Source organism: Ipomoea triloba, chromosome 9, assembly GCF_003576645.1.
Source record: "Ipomoea triloba cultivar NCNSP0323 chromosome 9, ASM357664v1".
In the NCBI taxonomy this organism is placed as follows: Eukaryota; Viridiplantae; Streptophyta; class Magnoliopsida; order Solanales; family Convolvulaceae; genus Ipomoea; species Ipomoea triloba.
In genome coordinates this window covers 5946572-5971838 of record NC_044924.1, presented here as the reverse complement: position 1 = coordinate 5971838, position 25267 = coordinate 5946572, and the positions used below count along the sequence as shown (strand labels likewise).

Here is a 25267-nt window from a genome sequence, read left to right as displayed (position 1 = left end):
GACCACACAATAGTCCATTTCAACACTTCTTATCACAGAACTTGGACATATTACACAAATTATTTTGTTCTATGGGGCATACAACAGGGTCTGATATTAACACACGAAAAAGAAGATAAAAATCGATTCTTTTCCACCCTCGTAGGTCATTCAGAATTCGACAGGCACTTAAGAGCTTCTAATAGATAAAACAACGATAACGACAGTAAATACTAGGTCTATACTGTGTGGACTCCCCCAAAAAGCAACTGAAAATAGACACTCACTCTTCATTTGCGAAATAGAAATGATTTGACATTGTAAGTCGAAGAACTGGCACATATATCTTCCCTCTATGATAGGAACAAAAGACAAATTGATTCTCTTATGATAAAAGCATCAAACTTTATTATCCTATACAGTAGAGGTAAAACAGAAGAAAGGAAAAGTGCACCTAACTACTACAATGATATATAATGACTGATATTTGGAAAACAAAACCAGCAAGAGGCTGTCTTTGCCTAATTACTGCCCACTGTCTATAGTCTACATTACAACGGGGTAGAGGGGTAGAACGGTCTCCCACCATATGTTTACAGCTACCTGACAAAAAATAAAAGATGAAAAGTAGAAACATAAGCATCACAAGAATAATCAAGTTCACACTGGCAGATAAGTTGGAGTTGAGACAAAGGCCGACTCTTTTGTCTTCTTTTGATTTATATCCTCTGATAATTTGAAAGAAAATTGGAACGAAAACGGAGATAATGGAGATACATGATTGGTGATATGGAAGTAGGACCAGTAATGGAATTTAACACCACTCTGTAAAGTATGGCTATCCATGAAAGAACCTTGATTAAATTTTCATTCTCTTAGCTTATATCTGATTACAGAATAAAAGGTGTAGATATAAGATATATTCATAGACAGTAAAAGCAAACAGTGAAATTTTAAGGGGTCAAAATCCAATGATCAACTGGATAATGCTTTGAGGATTAAATGAGTAGCACAAGATTTGACCTTGGAGAGGAGGTTCACCTAGACCCACAGGGAGCTATAAGACTATATAGTCTATATTATTAAAGAAGGGACTTTATTAACCGGGAGACATGCCTCTCCTTTAATAAAAGCACTCCACTATGTAATGCATCAAGGACATATGTACATCAAAGCAGATAATACAATCATAAACCGAGGTAATTACATGCATGATGCATTACAGATGACTTTTCTCAAGTTCATTTCATAGATATTAGATACAAAAGTACATATTTAAATCAAGAAGTAAAATCACTTTACATACCTAGGTAATTATATATGTGAAATATGCACGCCTTTAGTGGTGAGCTCTTAGTAATAGAAAGACCCTGAAAAAATATTAAAAAGCACCAAGATATGAGTAAAACTAAATAGCTAAGCTCAGATATGATTCTATACAGCGATGTAATAACCACACCATTTACCTTTCCACCAGTTTCCTCTGGACACACTTCCCTGCTCATCCTCTCCAATATCTTTTTTGTACTGACAAAATATTACAGGGTTAATGTTTTATTCCTTAATCAAATTTGTTTCTAATCTCAATGAAATTCTTTGATTGGAAGAGAGTTATTCTTTATTCCAGCTACCAGAAGCAAAACAATTCCAACGGCAACATAGGAAACACGAGTATTTCTTAACTTCGAATTCTTTATTGATCAAGAAGCTGCTTAAGTGGATTAAGTTATTAATATACTTACAGTTGAGCACTCGCTCTTGTTATTTTGAGGATGAGGATAGATGTCTTGGCCCCCATAGTATATTGATGAACACAAAGAACTTGGTTGGGATTTCTGCTCCTGATAAAACAGGCTAGTGTCCTTACTCTGTGTCCATTGGCTTGCAACTTCACTGCCTGCAAAACCCACCCAGAATTAGCAAGTCTGCCATGATAGAGATAGGATCCAAACAAGGACTTTCAACAGCACCATATAAATTGGAAAAAATTTAAGTTGTTTCTCAAAAATCTAGAATATTTCCACTTATATATGATTTTCCATGAAACAAAACAAGAAACAACATCAAAAAGGAACAAACTTTTAAGGTTTAGCCTCCACTTGACAACACAAAAACCTGAAACTCTCACCTTTGGCATTCCACACCTGAGTCCCAGGATCTTGCTTCCAGCTTACCATCTCAGGACGCATGGCATCCTGTCCCATATTAATCAAGAAGTTATATATATATCAATGAGAGCAATAATCCAACAGAATACTAACTAGTATTTAGTGATTAACCTAACAAAAAGAAAAAACTAGTCCGAATTATAATGTACTCTGTGCTTATTTTAATCAAGAAGATAAAAGTTATAATTTTTCCAGTCTTTGCTTGTCCAAGTAACTTGAAATCTGAACATGCAAAAGCATATTGGCCTCCAGACAAGGAAATTCCAGAGAAAGACTGGATATTGAATTCAAGAAGTATTCCAAGAAAAAGAAGGGGAAAACTGGGAAAATGCAGGAAACCAATTACAGAAATAATCAAAAGTGATTCAAGAATTTCCCACCTAAAGAAAGGCTGTATCTTCACAAATCATGGTGACAGAAGAGAATAGAATAAAATACCTTTGAAGGGGGTGCGAAAATGGACCCGAAAAGTGTTGACGGAGATGACCCGGATGAGTCTTTCACCCCGAAAAGATCAGAAGTCAATGAAGAACCGGATTGTTTGTTTCCTTCCATTTCTTTCAATCTCTCTCTTTCTCTCTCTGTTTCCCTTTAAACTCTCTTGGAGAAGCGATATATGGACTGAACCAAGAGAGCACCTTTACAGGTATATAAGCAAAACCCACCGTCAAGAAGCCTCGGAAAAAGGCCGAAACGGCTCACCAATTTCCCGCAGAAACGAACAGAAGAAATTAAGTGAAAGCGAAATACAGAAAAGGAAAAAAAAATAAAAAATTGTAACGGAAACCGAAAGAAAGAAGATGATTAAAAAAAAAAAAGAACACGAAGGGAGGAGAGACACGTGACTTCTATCACTTTCTCTCTCTATATATGTATGGTTTCTCTCTCTATATTGCTGTGATCTTGTTTGGCCGATGATCTCTGTATTTTCATTTCTCTCTGGAACTCTTCCCTCTGAATATATAATTATTATATGGAAGCTAGAGGAACGCTGTAATCTCGCACCTAAATTTGTTTATATTCTAATATACAAATTAATGCATTTTTTTTTTTTGAGTACAATGCATCTTCAATTATTTACCTAATTTAAAATGCATTTTTAATTATTTACTAAATATGGATTAAAATATTTTTTACAAAATGCATTAAAGCATTTTCCATATAAGCTATGATTTTGTCTAATTGGCAAACGTTTGAACCTTTTATTATTTGAAGTGTTTATAGTAATTCATTAATTGTATTAAAAACATATAAATTAATTAAGAGAGTAATTTTCAAATTAAAAAACATATAAATTAATTAAGAGAGTAATTTTTATTTTTGGTTCATCGATATTTATTTATTTTTCACATTTGGTATTCAAGTATTAATATTGTCACATTTGGTGCACTAGTATACTTTTGTTGTCATATTCGGTCTTATCAGTCAAATTATCAAAAACTACTCACAGAAAATGTAAAATTTTATTCCGGGCTAAATTGTTAATTCAAATTTATATATACAATACTATTATTAAAATTTATCCTTGTTGCAACCTTGAATAAGAGACAATTTACATTTTTTTTTACAAGTAATTGCGATAGATTTGACTAACAAGATCAAATGTGGCAATAAAAACATACTTGTACACTAAATGTAACAAAATTAATAATGTGAATCAAATATGAAAGAATGAATATAATCTATGAATCAAAAGTAATAATAACTCCATTAATTATTTACTACTCCTGTTCAAACCTCATGCGATGTATTGACTCCTTGTGTTTCAATAAATTAAAAAAATACATATGAACAGATATTATATTGTATAGTCAATAGTACTCAAAAATATATAATATTAGCGATTTTAGAAAAAAAAATCATTAAATCTATATATAAATGTGATAAAAAGAGATTTTGTGTTAAATAAAAAGATGAATTATTATTAAGAAATAGAATAAGATATCTGTTGATGGGTGGGTGGTTTCGGTTGCTCAGTTTCGGTTACTCGGCGTTAGTTCGTCATAGGGTTCTACCTGTCGAAAGTGTAACAGATTGGTGACACGTAGAGCAATTGATTTGGGAGGTGGGGCCAGAGGCAGGGAGTTCCAACGTTTTACTGCCACGAATACCTAGTGGATAATAACAGACTCTACCCTCTGGCCCCACTTTTGTACAGTCCTTTCCGTTGAATCCAAACCCCATTTTTTTGACTTTTCCTTTTTAAAGCCTATGGATATGGTCATATTTACACACTCCTCTTTGTCTTTTCCCTCTCATTCACAGCGTAAATGCTTGGGTCGGTGAAATATATAAATAATTTTTTTAAAACAATTTCTCTTTCTTAATGAGAAAGGAAATTTAGAGATTCTTGAGATACTATAATAGAGCAAATATCAATTTTGGTCCCAGAAGTATTAGTAAAATGATAATTTTGGTTTATATGTTTAATTCATACCAATTTCCATTCATGACTATTGTCTCAGTACTAATTTTCATTCACGATTATTGTTTTAGTACCAAAATTCATCACGTTGGTCACTCATCCATTTAAGACATGCCGAAATCTAAAAATTTTAAGGGTATTTCTATCATTTTCAACTTAAGATTATAATTTCAGCATGAATAACGAGATTTAAGCCCTAAGATCGATTGCAATTTGCAGCTTCCTCCTTATTCAGTAAACATCGTGTAGTAGTTGCAGGTTTCATTCGTCGCCTTGAAAAAAGAATATCATTTTTATTAATAAATCAATCAATGCATGTCATATCAATGAGGATTTCTTTCTCTTTTTTTTTTCTTTTTTTTTTTTGTTAACACACACACAGGTGTTGGTTTACTTATTTTGCCCACGAAAAGAAAAAATGTTGTAGAAATTATATAGGGTGTGTTTGGTTGACATGTTTAGCTATCATGAATAGATATCAAAGTCATTGTTATTGTTTGGTTGATAGATTTTTAGAACACTACTATTGGTTTTTATTACCCCTTAAATGTAAATCCCATTTTCTAATAAAATAAAGGTTTCATTCTATTATTCCTCCTTAGCGGCTTTCCCAACCTTTTAGATTTTTGTTTTTAGTTTGTTGTTGTTTTTTTTTATTGGTGTTTTGGATGTCCTTATATTAGATTCAATTAATACCTTTTTTTTTGTTTTTGTATTTTTTAAAATCTTTATTCTCATTATAGGATCATACATAAACAAACAACAATGTTGATAATCATTCTCATTCCACCCTACTACTAAACATGTAAAATATTTTTCACCAAAATGCATTACCATTACGAAGTATTTGATACCAATCCAATTTGGATTCCTATGTGAAAACCAAACACACCCTTATTTATTTTTTACAATACAAAGTAGAAACACACAATACATTTTTTTTTTCTCCAAAGAGATGGATATAAAAGAAGATTGAGAATTCAATACAGTATAAAAATAATGAGTTTTTTTTTGGCAAATAAAATAATGAGTTACGTTATTCTTACTTAGAGGAAATTTGTATTATTTCCTATCTGAAAACACAATACATTAAAAAGCATTTAGCATTATCGAAAGTGACTTACATTTAATTTTGTCCATATGTAAAAATGCTACCACCTAAACAAGAAAATATCATTTGTCAAAGATAATAAAGGGGGATTGGGACTTCAGGATTAGAGACAAAATAACTAATCATTCTTTCTTAAGAGCTTTCTCCTTTCAAATTTATCCGTCGGAGAATACACCCAATAGTGTAAGTGGTTACCATCTTCTTGTCTGTAAAAATACACTACATGCTTAAATGTATGTATCCTATAATTAATGACTACTCATTTACTCAAAACATCTTTTGATCTAACTAAAAGAATTACCTTCAATGAAAATTAATCATATTATTTAACTAAAAGAATTACCTTCAATGAAAATTAATCATATTATTTATTAAAAAGAATTACCTTCAATGAAAATTAATCATATTATTTATTAAAAAAAATACATCTTCCTATATATTTTTTGACTTTCAATAAGAATTATAATCATTCATAACTAAAAGAATTACCTTCAATGAAAATTAATCATATTATTTATTAAAAAAAATACATCTTCCTATATATTTTTTGACTTTCAATAAGAATTATAATCATTCATAACTAAAAGAATTACCTTCAATGAAAATTAATCATATTATTTATTAAAAAAAATACATCTTCCTATATATTTTTTGACTTTCAATAAGAATTATAATCATTCATAACTAAAAGAATTACCTTCAATGAAAATTAATCATATTATTTATTAAAAAAAATACATCTTCCTATATATTTTTTGACTTTCAATAAGAATTATAATCATTCATAACTAAAAGAATTACCTTCAATGAAAATTAATCATATTATTTATTAAAAAAAATACATCTTCCTATATATTTTTTGACTTTCAATAAGAATTATAATCATTCATAACTAAAAGAATTACCTTCAATGAAAATTAATCATATTATTTATTAAAAAAAATACATCTTCCTATATATTTTTTGACTTTCAATAAGAATTATAATCATTCATAACTAAAAGAATTACCTTCAATGAAAATTAATCATATTATTTATTAAAAAAAATACATCTTCCTATATATTTTTTGACTTTCAATAAGAATTATAATCATTCAAAGTTCAAACACAATGTTTTTATTTATTTTTATTTTTTCCAAATATTTCTACCTTTACCTTATTGAGCATAAATGTGCAGTCCAACTATCAGTTTAGACTTTTAGTTGGATTCAATTTGGTATCAGAGCCATGCAAGCATAAATGTGCAGCCCAATTATCAGCTTAGGCTTTTAGTTGGATGGAGCACATGATTCAATTACTAATTTATCACCATTTTTTCCCCTTCTACTTTCTATATCCATGATCCATCCAAAGTCCAAACTCCAGACACCGTACCACCTGGTGACTAGCTTAAACTTTCCGACGGCATGCAAACGTTGAAAAAGACGTCGGAGAAAAAAACCGTTAATTTTCAACGCATTTTGATGCGTGGAATAAACGGAGTTTTAATTTCTAGTAATGAGAATATTCCCGGGCGCTAAATACATGCATGCATACATTTCTGACTTTACTTTCTATCCATCCAAACACGGCATGGATCATGGATGGAGTGGTTAAGGTCTTGCGTTTATGGCTGATTTTTTTTAGTTTTTATTTACATCCATCACGTGATGTTACTGTCTGCATATATCTTTTCGTCAAACGGTACAAAAAGGAAACAAATGCATGTTGGTTCCATCAGATCATCGTATTGGGTGTTCAGTCATCTTTATATCTATTCGGAACAACTTTTTATTTGCACAGTTTGGTTCAGAAATGGTTGTATTCAGAAAATAAAAATAAATACAAAAATTCATCATCAATGATAACCAGTCGACACATCAGAGGTAGGAGTTAAATATATACCTAAATAATGTTAGTTTGTCCTGGTTCACACAATTGGAAAAGGAACACACAACAGAAAAGAAAACAGTGGCATGGCATCATCGTTTTATCTTGTCGCACCCAGGTAACTGCCGTGCATGGCTTGTCTTCCTGCATGTTCACCCCCTCTAAACTTTGCATAAAAGCTTGTATTCTTTTAGGTATTTTTTTTCTGCACCGACGCACTGGGTTCAAACCTGAGATCTCTCATCTGAGAAGACACAGGCACAACTATGCCGCTTGACCATAAGGCCTTTTTGCATAATTATAATCATTTAAGTATGTAGTACAGATATTACCATTATTAATAACATTTTAAAGTGACGATTTCGATAGCTTACTAGCAGGTTGAAGCAGGTTAAAGGTATCAGAGTCATTTTCATAAATATTTATTTCCACGGTCAAATTATAAAACTTCAACTAATTAATTTGACAGTTGACTTGATGATCATAAAATTTCAAATTTAACTCAGAGTATAAATTATATATATTTGTAAGTCATATTGATTTGAGCCGATCATAATTATACATAATCTAAACATGCAATAATAATTACAAAATTTCTCATAAATAAAAAAAATTAGCAACTCATGCATTGTTCAACAACTAACCTTGTAAATATCGAATTTATTTATTTGTTTTTTTTTTTTCAAGTTGGTAGGTCTATGGTCAATTTTTGGACCCTTAGCTTGCATGCCTTGATGTTACTTTTCCCTTTATTATGTCCTCTTCTTGTATGGCCCTCTACCAGTACATTTCCTTTAATTTAATGTACCTTATATGTTTTCTACGGTTGAAATATCAAGTGGCGCATATTACTTAACCTTATCACTTGTCTTGTAACCAAACATAACATAAATTTAGCTATTGTATTCCATCCACCTCTTACCTTTATAATGTTAAATTTGTCGTTCTATCTTGTCAAACTAGATGTCTAGATGTCAGGCGCATTTAATTCAAGAAACATGATAAGCAATTCTATAATTTTCACTCAAAAGCAATGTTACATAAGGCGGTGGGCGCTAGTCAGGCACCTGAAGGATACCTAGCGCCTAAAGCACCTGAACGGTCTAGTAATCTGAGTCTATCGTCTTCACTTTTTTCACTCAGTGCTAGGAGTAGTTAGATTGTTATAATCCCTTAAACTAGTTAACTGCATATGTTAGATGGTTAGTTGAGTACATGTCTGGAGAAATATAAAAGAGTATTCGAGTAGGCAAAGAAAATCACTCGACCTAGTTGAGCGCCAACGTAACTCGACCGAGTTAGGTGCCCAACACACCCTTAATTGATCTAGAGATTGTCATTGTACTCTCTATATATTTCCATAATCGATTTTGAAAATATAATTTTTTTACTATACAATTTCACACATATATACACATGTTATTTGCCTAGATGTACTTGATTGTGGGGATGGATAGTACAATGACAATCTTTAAATCAATAAGAGATACTAAACATATTATATGTGGGCAAGGGGCAAGAAATACTAAATGAAGGGACTTTTTGAGTGTAATGATAAAAAATCTAGCACATATTGATCAATTGAGTCACCATAATTTACTCATTCTCAATCTTATCAAGTTAGGATGGGGCCGTCTAGGATGGACGATTCATATACATTTTTGTCACAATAAATACTAAGCATATACTTTTTCCTATATTAAAATTTCTCATTGAATGCACGAATTGTGACATTTTAAATTATTATTAATATTTTTTCTTCATTTTTTATTCAAGTGTTCAAAATAGATTAAAGAGACAGTAACTTTAATAATTACAAACAAAGTTCAATTTTACGGTGTGATAATAAAGATAGACAAATAAACCGGAGTCAAATCTAATAGCGGGACATAAAAACGTCGAACTAACTAATGCCACCTAGAATATTTCATTAATGGAAAATGTTTTTTTTTTTGTCTCCAAATTAGAAGGAAATACAATTTTTCGTCAATCAATTATACTATCGTCACTTTTTGTTAGTTCCTCAATTAATTGTCTACGAAGTAGCTCTTGTGGTCATTCAATTGTTTTGAAGATAACTTTTTAGCAGAAGTATAATATTACTATGAAACGAAAGAAATCACTTCACAATCACTTAATGACGAAAAATAACAATGAGTATTAATTAATAAAACAATATTATTTTAATATAATTCAAGGAAGAAAAAGTTCTAATTTTCCTTTTACCAAACATCAATCATGCTCGTAATATATTGTGAATTAAAATGAAATTTATTATTTTGTATTAAAATGTATTAATAGATTTCACATATATGGTTGAAATGAGAAAAAGTAGAATATAAGAAGAATGAATTCTAGTTTGAAACTCAATGAAGAATACACTAACTTGGGATGGATTTTGATGCGTTACACAAAGAAATTGGACTTTGTAGAGGATGCAAATTCCAAGAGAATTTTGAATGAGCAAAAATGGGGAGAGAGTTCAAATTGGGGAAGAAAGGAGGGAGAGAATGGAGTCAAGGAATGTGAGGTGGCGTGGGTCCCAACAAGGCGGTGGATAAGGGCCCCGCAACACAATCAGCGGGAGTAATAGTTTTTGTGAAGATTACACTGTGAGTCGCCGCATGGTCTAACGTCTACGTTTGTCCACTGTAGTGTTAATGTGCTAGAACATCTCTAATAAGTGAATTTTTAATAATTTTTTGTCATGTAAATAAATAAAAAGTGGGTTGTCCATTTTTATTGATGAGACATTGACCACACAAGAATAATGAAAATTTATTGAGCTAAGAAAACATAGAGCAAAATAAACAAAAAATGTAGTGTCCATTTTTATTGATGACGTGTTGGTCCAACAAGAATAATAAAAATTTATTGGGCTAAGGAAAGAATTAACTATGGAGCAACATAAACAAAAGCGTGGTGTTCATTTTTATTGGTGAGATATTGGCCCAACAACTAGGGGTATCAAACTCACGAGCTCTTACTTAATAACACAAGCACCAACTACCCAAACTACTCAAATCTCTTGTGTACTAAAGGGCGGGAAGCTCTACCTATGCATGAGGAGTGCATTGGAAACAAAGTAGTCGGAGACATATGTATGACCAAGATTGAAATGTAACTGATTCCGTATATTTGTCAATCATCCGGAAGACCCTCAACACTATATAAAACACACTTGCCTCCCTTTAAAATGCATCATTGGATCATAATGACCTCTCCAACTTGGTAGTTTCTGGTCTTAACCTCTAACTCATACACAGAGTTTGATTGCTATACCTACATTATTATTTCTAGTCCATATTTTGGGTTGTAGCTTATATTATTTATTTATTTGGGTCGTCGGCGTGTATTACTTATTTATTTGGACTGCCGTTTTGAGTCGATATCTCAAACTTTGTAGTATTCTTTTGAGCTTAGCACCCCGAACAATAATAATACTATTTTCTTACTCCGATTCTATACTTCAATACTTGATTTATGGTGAACTTAATCTTGACAAAATTATCAATAAAATTGAGAGTGTGTAGCATAATCCTTTAAAAATATACGATAATGTGTTACAGTGCAATACTGACGCCCAAATGCCAATATCCCACGATACTAAACTCATCTCACTCAAGTTACACGGGCCTTTAGAATTTTAAAACACTGAAAATAAAACAGGCTTCTGGATAAAAGGTTGTGGGTTTTTGGGTATATTTCTTAGTACATACTAAATGGGTATATTTCAGAGTTCAGACTAAATGGGCTGGCCAAAACATCTTTGTCCGGTACGGTCGGGTCAAACTTGTTTGGTGAAACGTTTTAAATTCGTTTGGTTTGACTACTTGAGAGAAGGAGACTGCCTAACGCGTCCAAAAGTTACTAGTCGCAAATTTGAACACTAAATTTATACTGTAAATTTTTATTTTTTTTAATGATGGGAAGATTTGGAATTTTAATCTAAAAGTATACACGAAATAAATTTTATTCATGTATAATAACTTATAAATTGCATTTAAAAAGTTTATTCAAAGCTCTTAAACTTGTGAAATTGTTCAATTGAGTGTAATTTGACTTGTTGAATAGGTTAATTCTTTGAAAGTTTGACCCGTGTCCTTATTTTTATTTTTAAAACTTTTTATTTATTTATTAGAAACTAAAAAAAGAATACAACCACCCGTTGTCGTCGCGGGACAACTAGTGGCTGTATTATTTTTTCTTAATAAATAAATAAATAAAATTAAAAGTAAAAAAGGATACATGTCAAATCTGTGAAGAATTAATCTGTCAAACAATTCAATTCAGATCCAATTGAACTATTTTACAAATTTAGGAGATTCAAATGAATTTTTTTTTAAATTTAGGGACCCAATTGAACTATCTGATTGACCTAGGCAATTTGACCCTTTTTCTTTATTATATTTCTATATGATGTCACAATAATATGTGCATTACATTTAAATAATATACATAAGTAATATTTACTAAAAGCATTTCTTCTTCATTTAAATTGAACTGATAATCTCGACATCAATATAAATATACAATATTCGAATTATTGTATTATATGGCAAGTCCTATATGAAGATTTCGTTGTCACACTTAAATAATATATTGGACTTGAAAAACAATAATTTATAATGTGATCGTTATCCCGCCTTCATTGACTAGGTCAGTCAATGCCAACTTATGAAATGGCTAAGCCATTTCCGCTGCTTGGTTGGTTACCACTCATAATTTCCTGCTATGATTTAATGCCCCACCGAACAATAATTTGTTAGACGAATTAATGAATTATTGTTTTTTTTCCACACTAATTCTATATATTACAATTAAAATAAATAATATTGTCAGGACAACCTCAATTAAATTCGTTAGGTGATTGGCTTGACTCTGTGTACTCCAGTAAATTAAGAAAGTAGATATGAACAGATACTACATTGTAACATAGTACTCCAACAAAAAAATATTGACATAAACATAACATAATTGAAGAACAAAACATTGCCACTTTTACGGACTATTGGAAAGAGACATACATCATGACTACATTCCACTTATACCAGGATCAATATTCCATTCACATGACTACAATACATACGGTTACACACACAAGTAAATTATCGAAATGATTCTTTAATTATAATGATTTTATCATTTTAGTTCTTGATTTTTTATTTTATTTTTAAATACTGTTGTATCTAAAATTTTAAATTAAAATAGATACAAATTTAATAATTAAATGAAATTAAAAGTCAAAAATCAAAACAAAAAATCTTTGTTAAGAAATCATTTCGATAATTAACTGGTACACACCGACAGAAAAATAAAATTAGAAATATAGATGAACTAAAAATACTACTGTAGCTTCCATGGAAGGCATTGAAGCTTTGAGCAGGAACCAGACCATACAGTCACACACCCTTCTTCTCCTTCTCCTCCATCGCAGCACTTGCAAACCACTCCAAGAGTCGCTAAAATCGACGTGGCAAAGCCTGCAAATGAAATCAGGTAACATAAATTCAGACCGGAATTGAAGTTGTACGATGTTTAATACCATAAAGATTGAAAAAGAAGCATGAATATATTATTATATATATATACCGGTTTGCTGGGGCAGGAAAGCAGAAAGTGGTCTGGCATGCGAGAAGCTTGAATGATGGAAGGAGAGGTGGATAAGCATGAGCAGAAGAATAAGAAGATAGGGCCTAGAGGAAGAGGGAGAGGAAGAAGAAGCCATGCCTCTTCTGCTTAATTAATTAATTTCTCCCAATTCCAACTAGTAATGTATGGTAGGTGATGATTGATGGCCTTGTATGTATATGTAGTCTTGGAGGTTAGGACTTATTGGGAGTGTAGGGGGACTAGTCTACTCCCGTGGAGGTCATTTTTTAATAGATTAAATGGACAACTAGGAATTGGAGCCCAAAAACAAACTAATTAACATAGTCAGCTTCTAGAAACCTGAGTGGATAGATGGAGACATCCCATCTTTGAAATTGCTAATTCCGCTGCTAAGTAATAAACTGTTAATACAATTACAGTTTTTGCATGTGTGTAAATTTTGGAGGAAAGGTATGTACTACTCAAACTGGATTCGTATTAACTAGTTTGGTTAGTGTGTGTATTGGTGCACTATCACAACATGGATAACATTTTTCCCATTAATTAGAGCGATACAAAAAAAAATTGAATTTATATTAGTTTCACAATATATAATAGAGATATCCTCTTGACTAGCAAGCCTGTGCCAATTTATATCTGATCCACAGTAGTCCAATATACAGAATTTGACTTTAAAATATAGAATTCATGTTCATAATGCATAAAATTATATAGCTGAGGACACATAAACATTTAACATAATACAGAATTCACGTTCATTATATTGTGTTTATGTGTATTATGAACATAAATTTTATATCTTATGGAGTCAAATTCTATGTACTGTTTCATGGTCTACAATGCACTGTGTACATGATATAACGATTGAAAATTGTGTTGACTTAAGCCGTAAATGAGATTTGAATTTTTAGATGTTAATCAAGATATGGAATTTAGTTCAGACTTCACAAGAATCACAACAATCAACAGCATTGGGCTGGCAAAAATCTATATATTAACAACAATCCATAGTATGATATATTTGAGATATCGGGTTGGGCAACACGATATCGAAGGCCCAAGCCATTGAAGCCACAAATTCATGTTCCCACTCTCCTCATCTTCAACATCCCATAAACAATCAAATTTCTGATATTTTTCTTTCTTTTGAGAAAGAAAATGGCGGTCCTTCAGTCATCTTTCGCCATGAAACCAATCCAACAATCCCTTTCATCATCCGTATCTCTTTCTTCTCCCGCAAGCCTATTCCTCGACACCAAATTCTCTCAACTCAGACTGACCCCAGCAACCACCGCCAATGTCCCCTTCAAAACGACGACGATTCGGATGGGTGGAGGCCCCAGGACCTATCCAGGAGGGGTTTCCAAGTGGCAATGGAAGCGTATGCAAATGAAGAAGTCCAAGCAGCTCCTTAAAGCCCGGCTGGCGCGTGAGCGCCAGATATACGAGATGCGCAAACGCGCCGAGCTCAAAGCCGCAATCTCCGAGCTCGAGAGGCCATGGGAGGTGGTTGAGAAGGCCCCCACTTTGTTCTCCGTCAGCGCCGATGAACAATTGAAGGTATTGGCGGACCGGTTCCAGAGGCCGGGAGGGTTTGATATGTGGTCCGACAAAGACGGACCCGAATTGCTCAAATCCGAAACCGATCTCCCCTCAGCTAGGTTTTTCCCCAAAGGCGTTGTTCATAGCATTAAACCTTATGGAAAAGTTGAGAATATCAGTGATGATGAGAGTGAAGATAATAGGACATTAGGAAAGAACAAAACCAGCTTCGAATGGGACACGGTCAAGGCTAATTCTTTGAACAGGGAAAGAAATGTTTCTCATTCAGGTGAGCAGAATTTGAAGGGAATGCCTTACAACAATAGAAATGATAAGGTTATGAAGAATAATTTCAGGAAAGGGAACCGGAGGAAGTATAACCCTAACTTGGAGAGATTGAGTTCTGATAAAGTTGGAGTAAGGTTAAATGATGGGAACAATCGCGGACGAGTTAATAGTGCAAACGAATTTAGAAGACAAAATGGGAGAACAAAATATAATCATTCCAAATCTGCAGTGTTTGATATGAGTCTGCAGAGTGATGGAAGTTATGAGTTTCAAGCAGAGAATTGAGCATGTAAATTAAGTTTTAGATAGCTGGAAATGTTGTTGAAAGTGAAAAAGGAGTCCCAGTTGTTGAAGAATCTGCATTAAGCTAGTTTTATTGAACTGAGGTTTGCAGCTTTATTTGGATTGTGCACCAACCTAGCAAGATGACAATGTTTAGAAAATATGAGGTACAAATCATCTTTGCTCCGGCAGTACTTTGTACATTACTTTTGCTTATTGACCTGTGAAATGTGTATTCTAGACTAATGAGAATTATAGTTGGTATTTAACATGGTTAAGTGTCTGATACTTATCTACATTTATTTTTGGTGGCAATGAGTTTTGATGACTGTTTTTACTGTTCCTTTCTACTCAAATCATTTAGGGAAAATTTTTATCAGTAAAAGATGCAGCATAAGTGCATAACTGAAGACAAAATAGATTTTCAATTTGATTGAGGAAAACTTTTGCAGCTTTGCGATTCTTATAGTGTATTGTGGGATAGAAAAACTGTTTAACCCACGAGTTCATGAGCACATTGCAGCAGTGCACTTGGGAAGCCCGTTGCCACCATACTACAGGTCCCTTGTAGGTCACCACTCACCACTGGTTTAATTTCCATGTTAAATTATATATGCAATGGTCTCCCTGAGAGTTCTCTTTTTTCATTTTTTTTTCCTAAAAAAAGTTGTGTATTATATTCAGTTGAAAAAGTACATGGGGTTTGTTTTTCAAATTTCCATGTGCACAGGAAATCAAGAATCAAGTGCTTCTAGTTTGCTTTTTGCCATTTTTGGTTTTTATAGTTGAAGGTGATAGCTCTATGAAACTGGGATAACATTTGTTTCTATCCTATCATGCCTGTATTATGATGAGATCACGTAAAAGTAACCCCACATGAAATTAGGGTGGAAATGCTGTGAGGATTAAAAAGAATGTGATATTTGATGTTTTCATATCAGTCTGCTAGTTCTCCAATAAATGATGTTTACATAAAAAGGCCACCATTGCAAATTAGAGAAACCAATCACTTTTGAACAAATGCACCATATCTACACAAGTGTTCAAACCTCTCGTGCAAGCTTACTGAGAAGTACGGTACGCTCTTTTAATTGTGACTTGAAGTAATGCACAAATAAATATGTAGAAGAATTCCCTCTGTTTGAATCTAATTGGATTTGTTAGGTGTTCAGTTTTTTTCCTTCAAAACATATAAAATGGGAGGGCTATGGTTGCTGAGTAAATTTCACCTACAACTGTGGTCATTCCATGCTGATTTTGTTCGTTGTGCAGCATCCTTAAGAGGAACATTTATGCATATCTTAGCTTCTGGGTGCTCTTTTAGAGGTGGCATGAGTTTAAGCAAAAAAAAAAAAAAACAAAAGATGAATGGGGTTTCACCATTAAAAAAAAAAAAAAAAACTACATCTTGCCTTCAACCTCCAAATTTTCTTGGTGTTTTGTGCTGTTTCAAATGCCAGGCTCTTGTGATTGCATTTACTCTTGCTTCTGCCAATGGCCTTTGCTCCTCAAAGGTGCTCATCGTGTTCTCTCGTTTCATTTCTCTTTTGCTTTGTTATGAGTAGACTCTAATTATAGAAGGCTCATTTAATCTCGTTTCATTTCTCTTTTGCTTTGTTATGAGTAGACTCTAATTATAGAAGGCTCATTCAATGTCGTATCATACTCAGACTAATCTTAGTTTGTATCTAACTGGCCTAATTAAGGGGCAAAGTGCTTGCTATATTTGTTTTTTCATACGAAAAGATGTTTTCAACTCCCGACCTCTCTTAATGGATGATAATGCAGTCAATCATGCCAATCAAGCTGGTTATGTTGCCTGGTTCTTGACTCGGCCTCTACTTTACCTTTAAGCAGAGTTGATGAGCCTTGTGCTACTTTTCCCTGGAATGAATCGGATGCTGAGCTTTTCTTTTTCAAGAGTGAGATACTTTTTAGTGTGTGGGTTCCTTTTCTAATCCTCGCATTCATGGATTTCAGTGGGCATATGTTAGTTAATGTGCTTGAAAATTATCGTGCCTCCATTCCTGTCTGGAATGATTTGCTCGTAGGGTTTAGAAGGGCATAGCGATGATCTGTAATCAACTTGTCTGTTCAATCATCGATTAAGATGTTGGACCGACCTCCATTGTCAATACTCCATCATATCATCACTCATCCATACCTTTCCCTTTCTATTTCAACTTATTATACTGTATTATTTGCCACAACTAGGAATTACTTACAATTATTATTTCCTAGTTTTTGAGATTAATTAAGAGCTTATTAATATGTAGTTCAAATAACTTGATTAATCGATATTTTCATTATCAATTAGAAATTTATAAACTTTTGAGACTAGTTAACTGTCTAAGTAACTGGCTAATCATTATTTTTATTATCAATTAAAAGATAATAAAACTTTGAGACAATTCGATTGGACAAATCCTTCCACTTTTTGATGGGATTTACGTTACCGTTATGTGAATTCCTAAATAATGATGATAACAATGCCGTAACGTTTTGTCATTTGCGTCATCATAACTATAATGTTTTCTCCAAGTCCCAATAATTGAAAATTTTGCCCGTTATATCGAATAAACCACATCCCATTTGGTGAAGACTCACTTTCAAAGTCTCTCAGCTCCAAGTCTGTTGCCATGGCTCTAACGAACCTTCTTCTCTTTCTTCTTATCCATTCCACTGTAATCCCCGCACGCGCCGCCCTGCCCGGAACGTGGGAACTCCTCGTCCCCAATGCCGGCATAGCTTCCATGCACACCGCCGTCACCCGCTTCAACACAGTCGTCCTCCTCGACCGCACCAACATCGGCCCTTCCCGGATTCGACTCCCGCCTCACCACTGTCGAAGTGACAAAAACGACCCCGTTTTGAAGACGGACTGTTATGCTCACTCTGTTCTCCTCGACCTTGAGACTAACTCCCTCCGCCCGCTCACGATCCTCACCGACACGTGGTGCTCATCCGGCCAGTTCCTCCCCGACGGTTCCCTCATCCAAACCGGCGGCGATCTCGACGGTTTCCGCAAATTCCGGAAGTTCGTTCCGTGTAACTCCTCTTCCCTCTGTGATTGGGAAGAGCTTGAGCACGTTCAGCTCTCTCAAGGCCGCTGGTACGCCACCAATCAGATATTACCCGACGGTTCCGTGATTATCGTCGGCGGTAGAACCGCCCAAAGCGTGGAGTTCTTTCCGCCGAGAAAAGGCGGCGCTGTACATTTTCCGTTTCTCGGTGAAGTTGAAGACAAGCAATTGGACAATCTGTATCCTTACGTTCATTTATTGCCTAATGGCCATCTTTTCGTCTTTGCTAATAATAAGGCCGTTATGTACGATTATAAGGTGAATTCTATAGTGAAACAGTTTCCGGAGCTCGAGGGCGGCCCTCGGAACTATCCGTCGGCTGGATCGTCGGTGATGCTAGCCCTAACAGGGGACTATTCGTCGGCCACTGTAGTCGTATGTGGCGGAGCGCAATTCGGAGCTTATTTACAGAGAATTACGGATAGTCCGGCGGTTGGGAGCTGCGGCCGGATTGAGGCGACCGGTTTAGAGCCGGTTTGGGAGATGGAGGATATGCCGTTCGGAAGGATCATGGGAGATATGGTGATGCTTCCTACCGGAGAAATTGTGGTTATAAATGGAGCTCAGGCCGGGACTCAAGGTTTCGAAATGGCATCCGACCCGTGTTTATACCCGGTTCTTTACAGACCTAGCGAACCGGCGGGGCTCCGGTTCATGACTTTGAATCCGGGTACGGTGCCCCGGATGTATCATTCCACTGCCAATTTATTGCCGGACGGTAGGGTTTTACTGGCCGGGAGTAATCCGCATTACTTCTACAAATACAGAGGCCCATTTCCAACAGAGCTGTCAATCGAAGCGTTTTCGCCGGAGTATTTGTCGGCTGACAGGGCTAACCTTCGGCCTGTTCTAGTGGAGTTGCCGGAAAAAGTTGGGTACCGGCAGGCTTTCGAGGCGGCGATCACGGTGGAGCTGCCGGTAGTCGGGGTGGTAGAGGTTAATTTCGCCAGCGCCCCATTCTCCACCCACTCGTTTTCTCAAGGCCAGAGGCTGGTAAAGCTACCGGTGACGAGTGCTATCCCTGACGGCACCGGGAAATACCGTATAGGTTGTACCGCACCGCCGAATGCAATGGTGGCGCCGCCGGGTTATTACATGGTTTTCGCTGTAAACCAAGGGGTCCCGAGCGTCGCACGGTGGGTCCAACTAAGTGCTTAAATTATTCTGCTTTTCTCTTTTTGGCTATTTTTTATAGCCTTTTAGATAAGTCCAGCATTATTTTAATTTAAAATAGTATTCTGGCAATGTTAATAATATTTGTTTGGGCTCGTATTTTTTATTTAAAAATAAAAAAAATTGTTAAATTGGATAAAATCTACCTTATGATTCTAACTGGTAAAGAATCGTCATTACAAATAAATAAATCAATCAAAATTATTTATAATTAATCGGTTTAATCTAATTAGTTCAATAGGCAAGTGTCATGAATAGTCAAATTTAAAATTCTGTTATTACAAATTAAATTGCTTAATTAACTTAGCTGGGAAAATTTTCTTCCTCTTGTCACTAGGGTAAGACAACGAAAACCCTATTCAAGTTCTCTCTTCTCTGGTTTTCTTCACGGCCGCCGCCTCCGTGAAGCAAGCGAATCGGAGGCGGCGTCCGGTCGTCTTCCCTTGCTGCCATCTCCACCTTAGGCAGCGTTCATCTTCATTGTCTTTTTTGCATTCACTGTTTTCTTCTCCATCTCCACCGCTACCGGTCGTTACTCTCTTATTTTCGCACTGTTTCCCTTTGCTTTGTTTTATTGGTTTAATTTTGTTTGAAGTTTTTGTGTTTTTCCTCTCGTTGTTTTGACGAGTTTCTTCCTCTCGTTTACTTGGCGAGTTCTTTTTTCATAATGCGTGAAACGATAAAACTAGTCATAGCGTACGTGAATCTCATCCTGGGTGACAAACATGACAATGAAAAAGAGACTCCTATGAACTATGATATGCAGTTCAGCCCGATGGAGATAATGTCAATGGATAGAAGAATGGCGATGGAGATATTGTCAACGGATAGAAGAATGGAAATATATACTCAGGTGGTGTGCAAGACTATTCAACCAGTGTCAGTCTTGGGTACGTTTGACCAAATCATTAAAGAAGCTTTAAGTTCCTTCAAAGAATTCAGCTTCAAATTTGTGAAACAGCAAATTTTCTATGCTAAGGAAGTTGTTTCTATGTCTGACTGTAAAGAATGTTTGATCATTCCATCGATCTTTATTGTAAACGTTTCAGCCTATGATTAATGAATTAGCTTTTTTATTTTCAAAAAAAAATAAAATTAACTTAGCTGGATTTTCCTAAAAGTTGTAAATATTCTTATCTTTGTGGAAAGGAGGGGCATGCATTATCTTTAAGATTAAGCACCAATGTCGCATGCATAGAATCTTTTTGATTCTTCTTGTCTTGTTTTTTCGCATTGTGCAAAATACACCTGGACACTAATATGAGTATATGGCACGTCATGTAAATTAATTAATTAATAATGATCATTATAATAATAGGCCACAATTATATGTTCACGGGAATTGACAAAGTCATTTTCATTACATTTAGCATGATGTAATATGTGACGTCCACGTCCCCAATACTGCTATATTCATGCATATTAATCATGTCACGTTCAACATCTTAGCAACGTTAATGAAATAGACTGTACGTACTCTTCACTCATCTCTCTCCCGGCGGCTTATAACAGTTGGGAAGGATTGTTAGTACTGACTTTACTGTGATAATTCCTTTTCCATGGTGTTATATATGAAAAATGATATGTGCATCTAAAGTAAATTTTTTGTTACATGTCCAAATTATATTTTTTTTGAATGCCATGTCCAAATTATATAAAAATAAAAAATAAAAACAAAAATAGAAGGAATGGATATTGATGCTTTTAGGGGACCGAACTCATCGTAAAATTGTGCAAAAATATATACATGACCAGGAAAATAAGGATATACGGAGTATTAATTAAACGGGTTGTTATGCCGTGGACCCAGGTCCACATTGCAAGGTGGACCTGGGTCTACATTCACATACATTATACTTTACATTCACATACAGTATACTCTACATTCACAATTTGTAAACTCTACATTCACACATTCAAAACTCTATATTCACAGGTCCTATACTCTACATTCACAGCTTGAGAACTCCACATTCACACATTACAGGGCTACAAGTTGCTAAAACTTCTTAACTCTATTACAGATTCACACATGCATAACTCTACATTCACGATTTCTATACTCCATATTCACAATTTGAAACCTCCACATTCACACATTTCTGGGCAACTCTACATTCACACAATCATAAATCTACATTCACGATTTCTATATTCTACATTCACACTTTGAAACCTCTACATACACACATTTTTGGACAACTCTATATTCAACAATATGTTTACTAATTAAAAAAAAAAATGACAAAAACGACGTAGTTTTAGAACCAGGTCCACCTTAATTTGCCTAATTAAACACTATATTTGAATAATTTTTACAGTTGGGCTAGGAAAAAAATAAGGCCTAGCCCAACAAGGGTCAAACATGAATTCTGATTATCTTGCAAACCCAAATACTCTTGAAATCCACCATCTGACCCAAACGTGTTTGGGCCCAGGCCCACGTCTCCATTTAAAACCGATAATCCAATAATGGTATGATGGGTATAGCTCCAAAGGCCTGAACACGACAAGCTACGATTTTACCAATTTTTCAAATATGATGTCTTTTGATATGTGACTTAATAAGCAATAGTGTCTTTTCGTATGATTTTTTTTTTTTTAAATACAACTGACCCTATTACATTATAGTATATGTTCATTTATATTTTCTTAGCCTGTTGAGGTACAAAGAGTCAATTTCGCCTCGATACTTTCTTAACCTGTTGAGGTACAAAAAGTCAATTTCGCCTCCAGTGAGGCTCAATCTCATGACCTCTCATATGAGAAAATCACTATATGCCATTTGAGCATAAGATGTTTGGCTGGTACGAAATGTCTTATGCTTTTGCCTCTTAAACTTGATGTCAAAATTCTCTGTCAACATCTATCCTAAAAATAAGTGTTCTACTATGTTAGATTAATCGTGTGTTTATTCTGAGTAATCAGTCTGTCTGTAGTAAGTTATCATATCTAATAAATTACGCTTCAACGTTCTTAACATTCTCTTCGGCTCTTCTTGTTCATCACTATAATGAGATATTTGCAATATTTTGAGGAAATTAAATATTTCCCTATCTAATAGCAGAGAGAGAGAGAGAGAGATCAGATGATCGCCAATTTTGGTAAAGGAAGTTGGGCAAGCACGATTGCGATGGCTAAGAGAGGCAGGATTAGGCTTCTCCAAATTGGGCAGCCCAAAACAAGAAGATTTTTCCATTTTAAGAATTGATCATGTTTTCTATTTGGAAAAGAAAGAGTATCCAAGTGAAAAATGACAAATAATTTTCCATAGTGGGCTGTCTTTAAATGTATAACAAATTAATCAGTTGTTATGTCAGGTCCGAGTCCACCTTACAAGGTGGACCTAGGTTCATGTTTACAATTTTGAACTCTATATTCACAATTACAGAACTCTATATTCAATAGTATAACACAAATTTTGAATCTATATAACAAAATAGTTGATATAGAGTTCAAAAATTGTGAATATTGAGCAATGTAATTTTATATATTAAGATTTAAAATTGTGAATATAGAGTTCTATAATTATGAACATATAAGGACTGTTTACTAACAGAAAACTGTTTTCTGTTTTCTAATTTTTCAGTTTTCATTCTCTGTTTTTCATTCTCTGTTTTCTGTTTAAAAAACTTGCTTACTAACACTTATTTTTTTCAAATTTATTTTTTTAGATTAACGTTATAAAATTAACAATAAGTTTAATTTCGAGTGGTTTTTAGACCTTATATTTAAAATATTTTAAAATATATTTGGTTTAAATAGATAAATATAATTTTTAATTTTAAGTCCAATATATGTAAAAAAAAAAAAGAAGTTACATTTGATATCCGAAACAAATTTATATCTATATATAACATAAATAAAAATATATCCGAACCAATAATCTATTAAGTTAACATAAAATTTACTTTAGATAATATTAATATTTAAAATATGTTTGGATATATTCATTTGAATGACATGTATATAATATATAATTTTTATTTTGAATTCTAATATAGTAATATATGTGAAATTCCGATATCCGATATCTGGACCAAACTTGTATCCGATATAACATAATTAAAAATATCTAAACCAATAATCAATTAAGTTCAATCAAAATATAAAACGTGGTATAGATTTCAATGGTGAGAATGTGGTATGATAATGAATGTAATTATAGTAATGAATAAATATGTAATTAGATAATGGTGAGAATGTGGTTATAGTGACATATAGTCTAATAGATGATAGTTGATTCTGTTTTCCATTTAGAAAACAGTTTTTAGTAGTGTTTCAGTTTTCTAGAAAACTGGAAAATTATTTCCTGTTTTCAAAATGGAAAACTGTGCTAGTAAACATGTTTTCTGTTTTCTAAATTTCCAGAAAATTGGATAAAATTTCCAGTTAGTAAACGGGACCATAGTTTTTAAAGTGTGAATACTGAATATAAACCTAGATAATATTAAATATAAACTTGGATCCACCTTACAAGGTGGACCCGAGTCCATAACATAATTTGTCCAAATTATTATTCTAGTTAAAATTACTTTTCTTTCTGAAATTTGTGATAGAGTAAAATATGTTTTATTATCTGAGGGTGTGAATTTCGTAAATCCTACTTCTAATACAACAATTTGCTAATTAATTATAATTAAGAGAGTGTTGACAAGAATTAAATTCACACCCATTCAGACACGAGAATCATAGTCTACCCTCTTAGCATAAGGGTTGTTGAAAGAATCTTCATAGTATAAAAGCAATGATTGAATATGACATTAAGCAATAGAAGAAAATTAGAAATAAATATAATGTGAGTATAGTAGAGGTACAATAATATAATGGTGAAATTGCTTGATCTGGAAAGCGAATTGAAGCTAGGTAGCTACATGATATTAAAGTGGAGAGTAGACAGTGGGTGTAGGGTCTGATAGCAACACAATAACTAGATCCAACGTTGTTTGTGAGAGTCGTACAGTTGAATATCCACATCATTCGCTGTTCGCAGCAAAGATATAATAGCAGTCGGTCCCTCTACACCCTCTTTGATTGCTATGCCTCAGCCATTTCGTTTTTGTCCCTTTTCTTCCTTATATTTTCCTCAGCTCCTCCACTCATCATTAACCTTTCTCTATTATTAATTTCTGCCAAATTTAGATGGGATAGATACCTCAGCTCCTTGTTCTATTATTATTACTTATAAAGGATGAATGTGATATTATTTTAAGTAATTCCTTTATCTCTTGAAATGTAATGTGATATTTTGATATATAATGTAAAAATTATCTTATATGTTTTGTTTGGATTGTAGAAATATAGTATAATTGAATTTGTGCAAACTGATTATATGAGTAGAAGTTGTTCTTTGAAAAAAATTAAGAATTAATTTTAGTTATCCATTTGATCAAATTTAACGGTTCTAGAGCAATGAGGAAAAACAGTTTTGGTGACATTTTGGTATTTTTTTTCTAACTTTTAAAGTGTAATTTTTAATGCTATATGGTCAACTTCTGCCCAGTTTGAAAGTGCAGTGCACTTAGGTACATCTTTTAGCATTTATGATTTAATTTTTTGGTATAGTGTTTCACTTTTTAATTTAGTTTATGAGTTCAATTTTTACTATTTAAGATTTAATATTTACGAGTTGGTTTAGGATTGTTTAAAAAAAAAAAAAAGGTTTTAGGATTTGTCCATAAATTCACTCCATATGATTTTTTTTTTTAAAGTACTTTCAAAGATGAAAACATTA

At 33.6% G+C, this 25267-nt stretch overlaps 3 protein-coding genes across 5 annotated transcripts; 2 read left to right on the top strand and 1 right to left on the bottom strand.

The window, feature by feature from the left end:
- Nucleotides 1-242: 242 nt before the first annotated feature.
- On the bottom strand, nucleotides 243-3080 carry LOC116029968. The gene is made up of 6 exons (XM_031272028.1): nucleotides 2586-3080; nucleotides 2108-2174; nucleotides 1722-1876; nucleotides 1446-1506; nucleotides 1286-1349; nucleotides 243-582 (listed from the first exon to the last, which is right to left on the bottom strand). The coding sequence occupies exons 1-5, from the start codon at nucleotides 2700-2702 to the stop codon at nucleotides 1333-1335; spliced, it is 417 nt and encodes a 138-aa protein (XP_031127888.1). The 5' UTR covers nucleotides 2703-3080; the 3' UTR covers nucleotides 243-582; nucleotides 1286-1332.
- An 11128-nt stretch (nucleotides 3081-14208) lies between these two features.
- LOC116029325 lies at nucleotides 14209-17022 on the top strand. The gene has a single exon (XM_031271278.1). It carries the CDS (start codon nucleotides 14324-14326, stop codon nucleotides 15278-15280), a length of 957 nt encoding a protein of 318 aa, XP_031127138.1. The 5' UTR covers nucleotides 14209-14323; the 3' UTR covers nucleotides 15281-17022.
- Nucleotides 17023-17733: 711 nt separating this feature from the next.
- Nucleotides 17734-20342, top strand: LOC116029324 (aldehyde oxidase GLOX). Of its 3 annotated transcripts, none has more exons than XM_031271275.1 (2): nucleotides 17734-19496; nucleotides 19871-20168. In XM_031271275.1, exons 1-2 carry the CDS (start codon nucleotides 17917-17919, stop codon nucleotides 19995-19997), a joined length of 1707 nt encoding a protein of 568 aa, XP_031127135.1. In that variant the 5' UTR covers nucleotides 17734-17916; the 3' UTR covers nucleotides 19998-20168. The 3 variants fall into 3 exon arrangements, with proteins under 3 accessions (XP_031127135.1, XP_031127137.1, XP_031127136.1); XM_031271277.1 differs by lacking the exon at nucleotides 19871-20168 and adding an exon at nucleotides 20300-20342 and having other exon boundaries at nucleotides 17738-19496; XM_031271276.1 differs by lacking the exon at nucleotides 19871-20168 and having other exon boundaries at nucleotides 17740-19674.
- Nucleotides 20343-25267: the final 4925 nt, after the last annotated feature.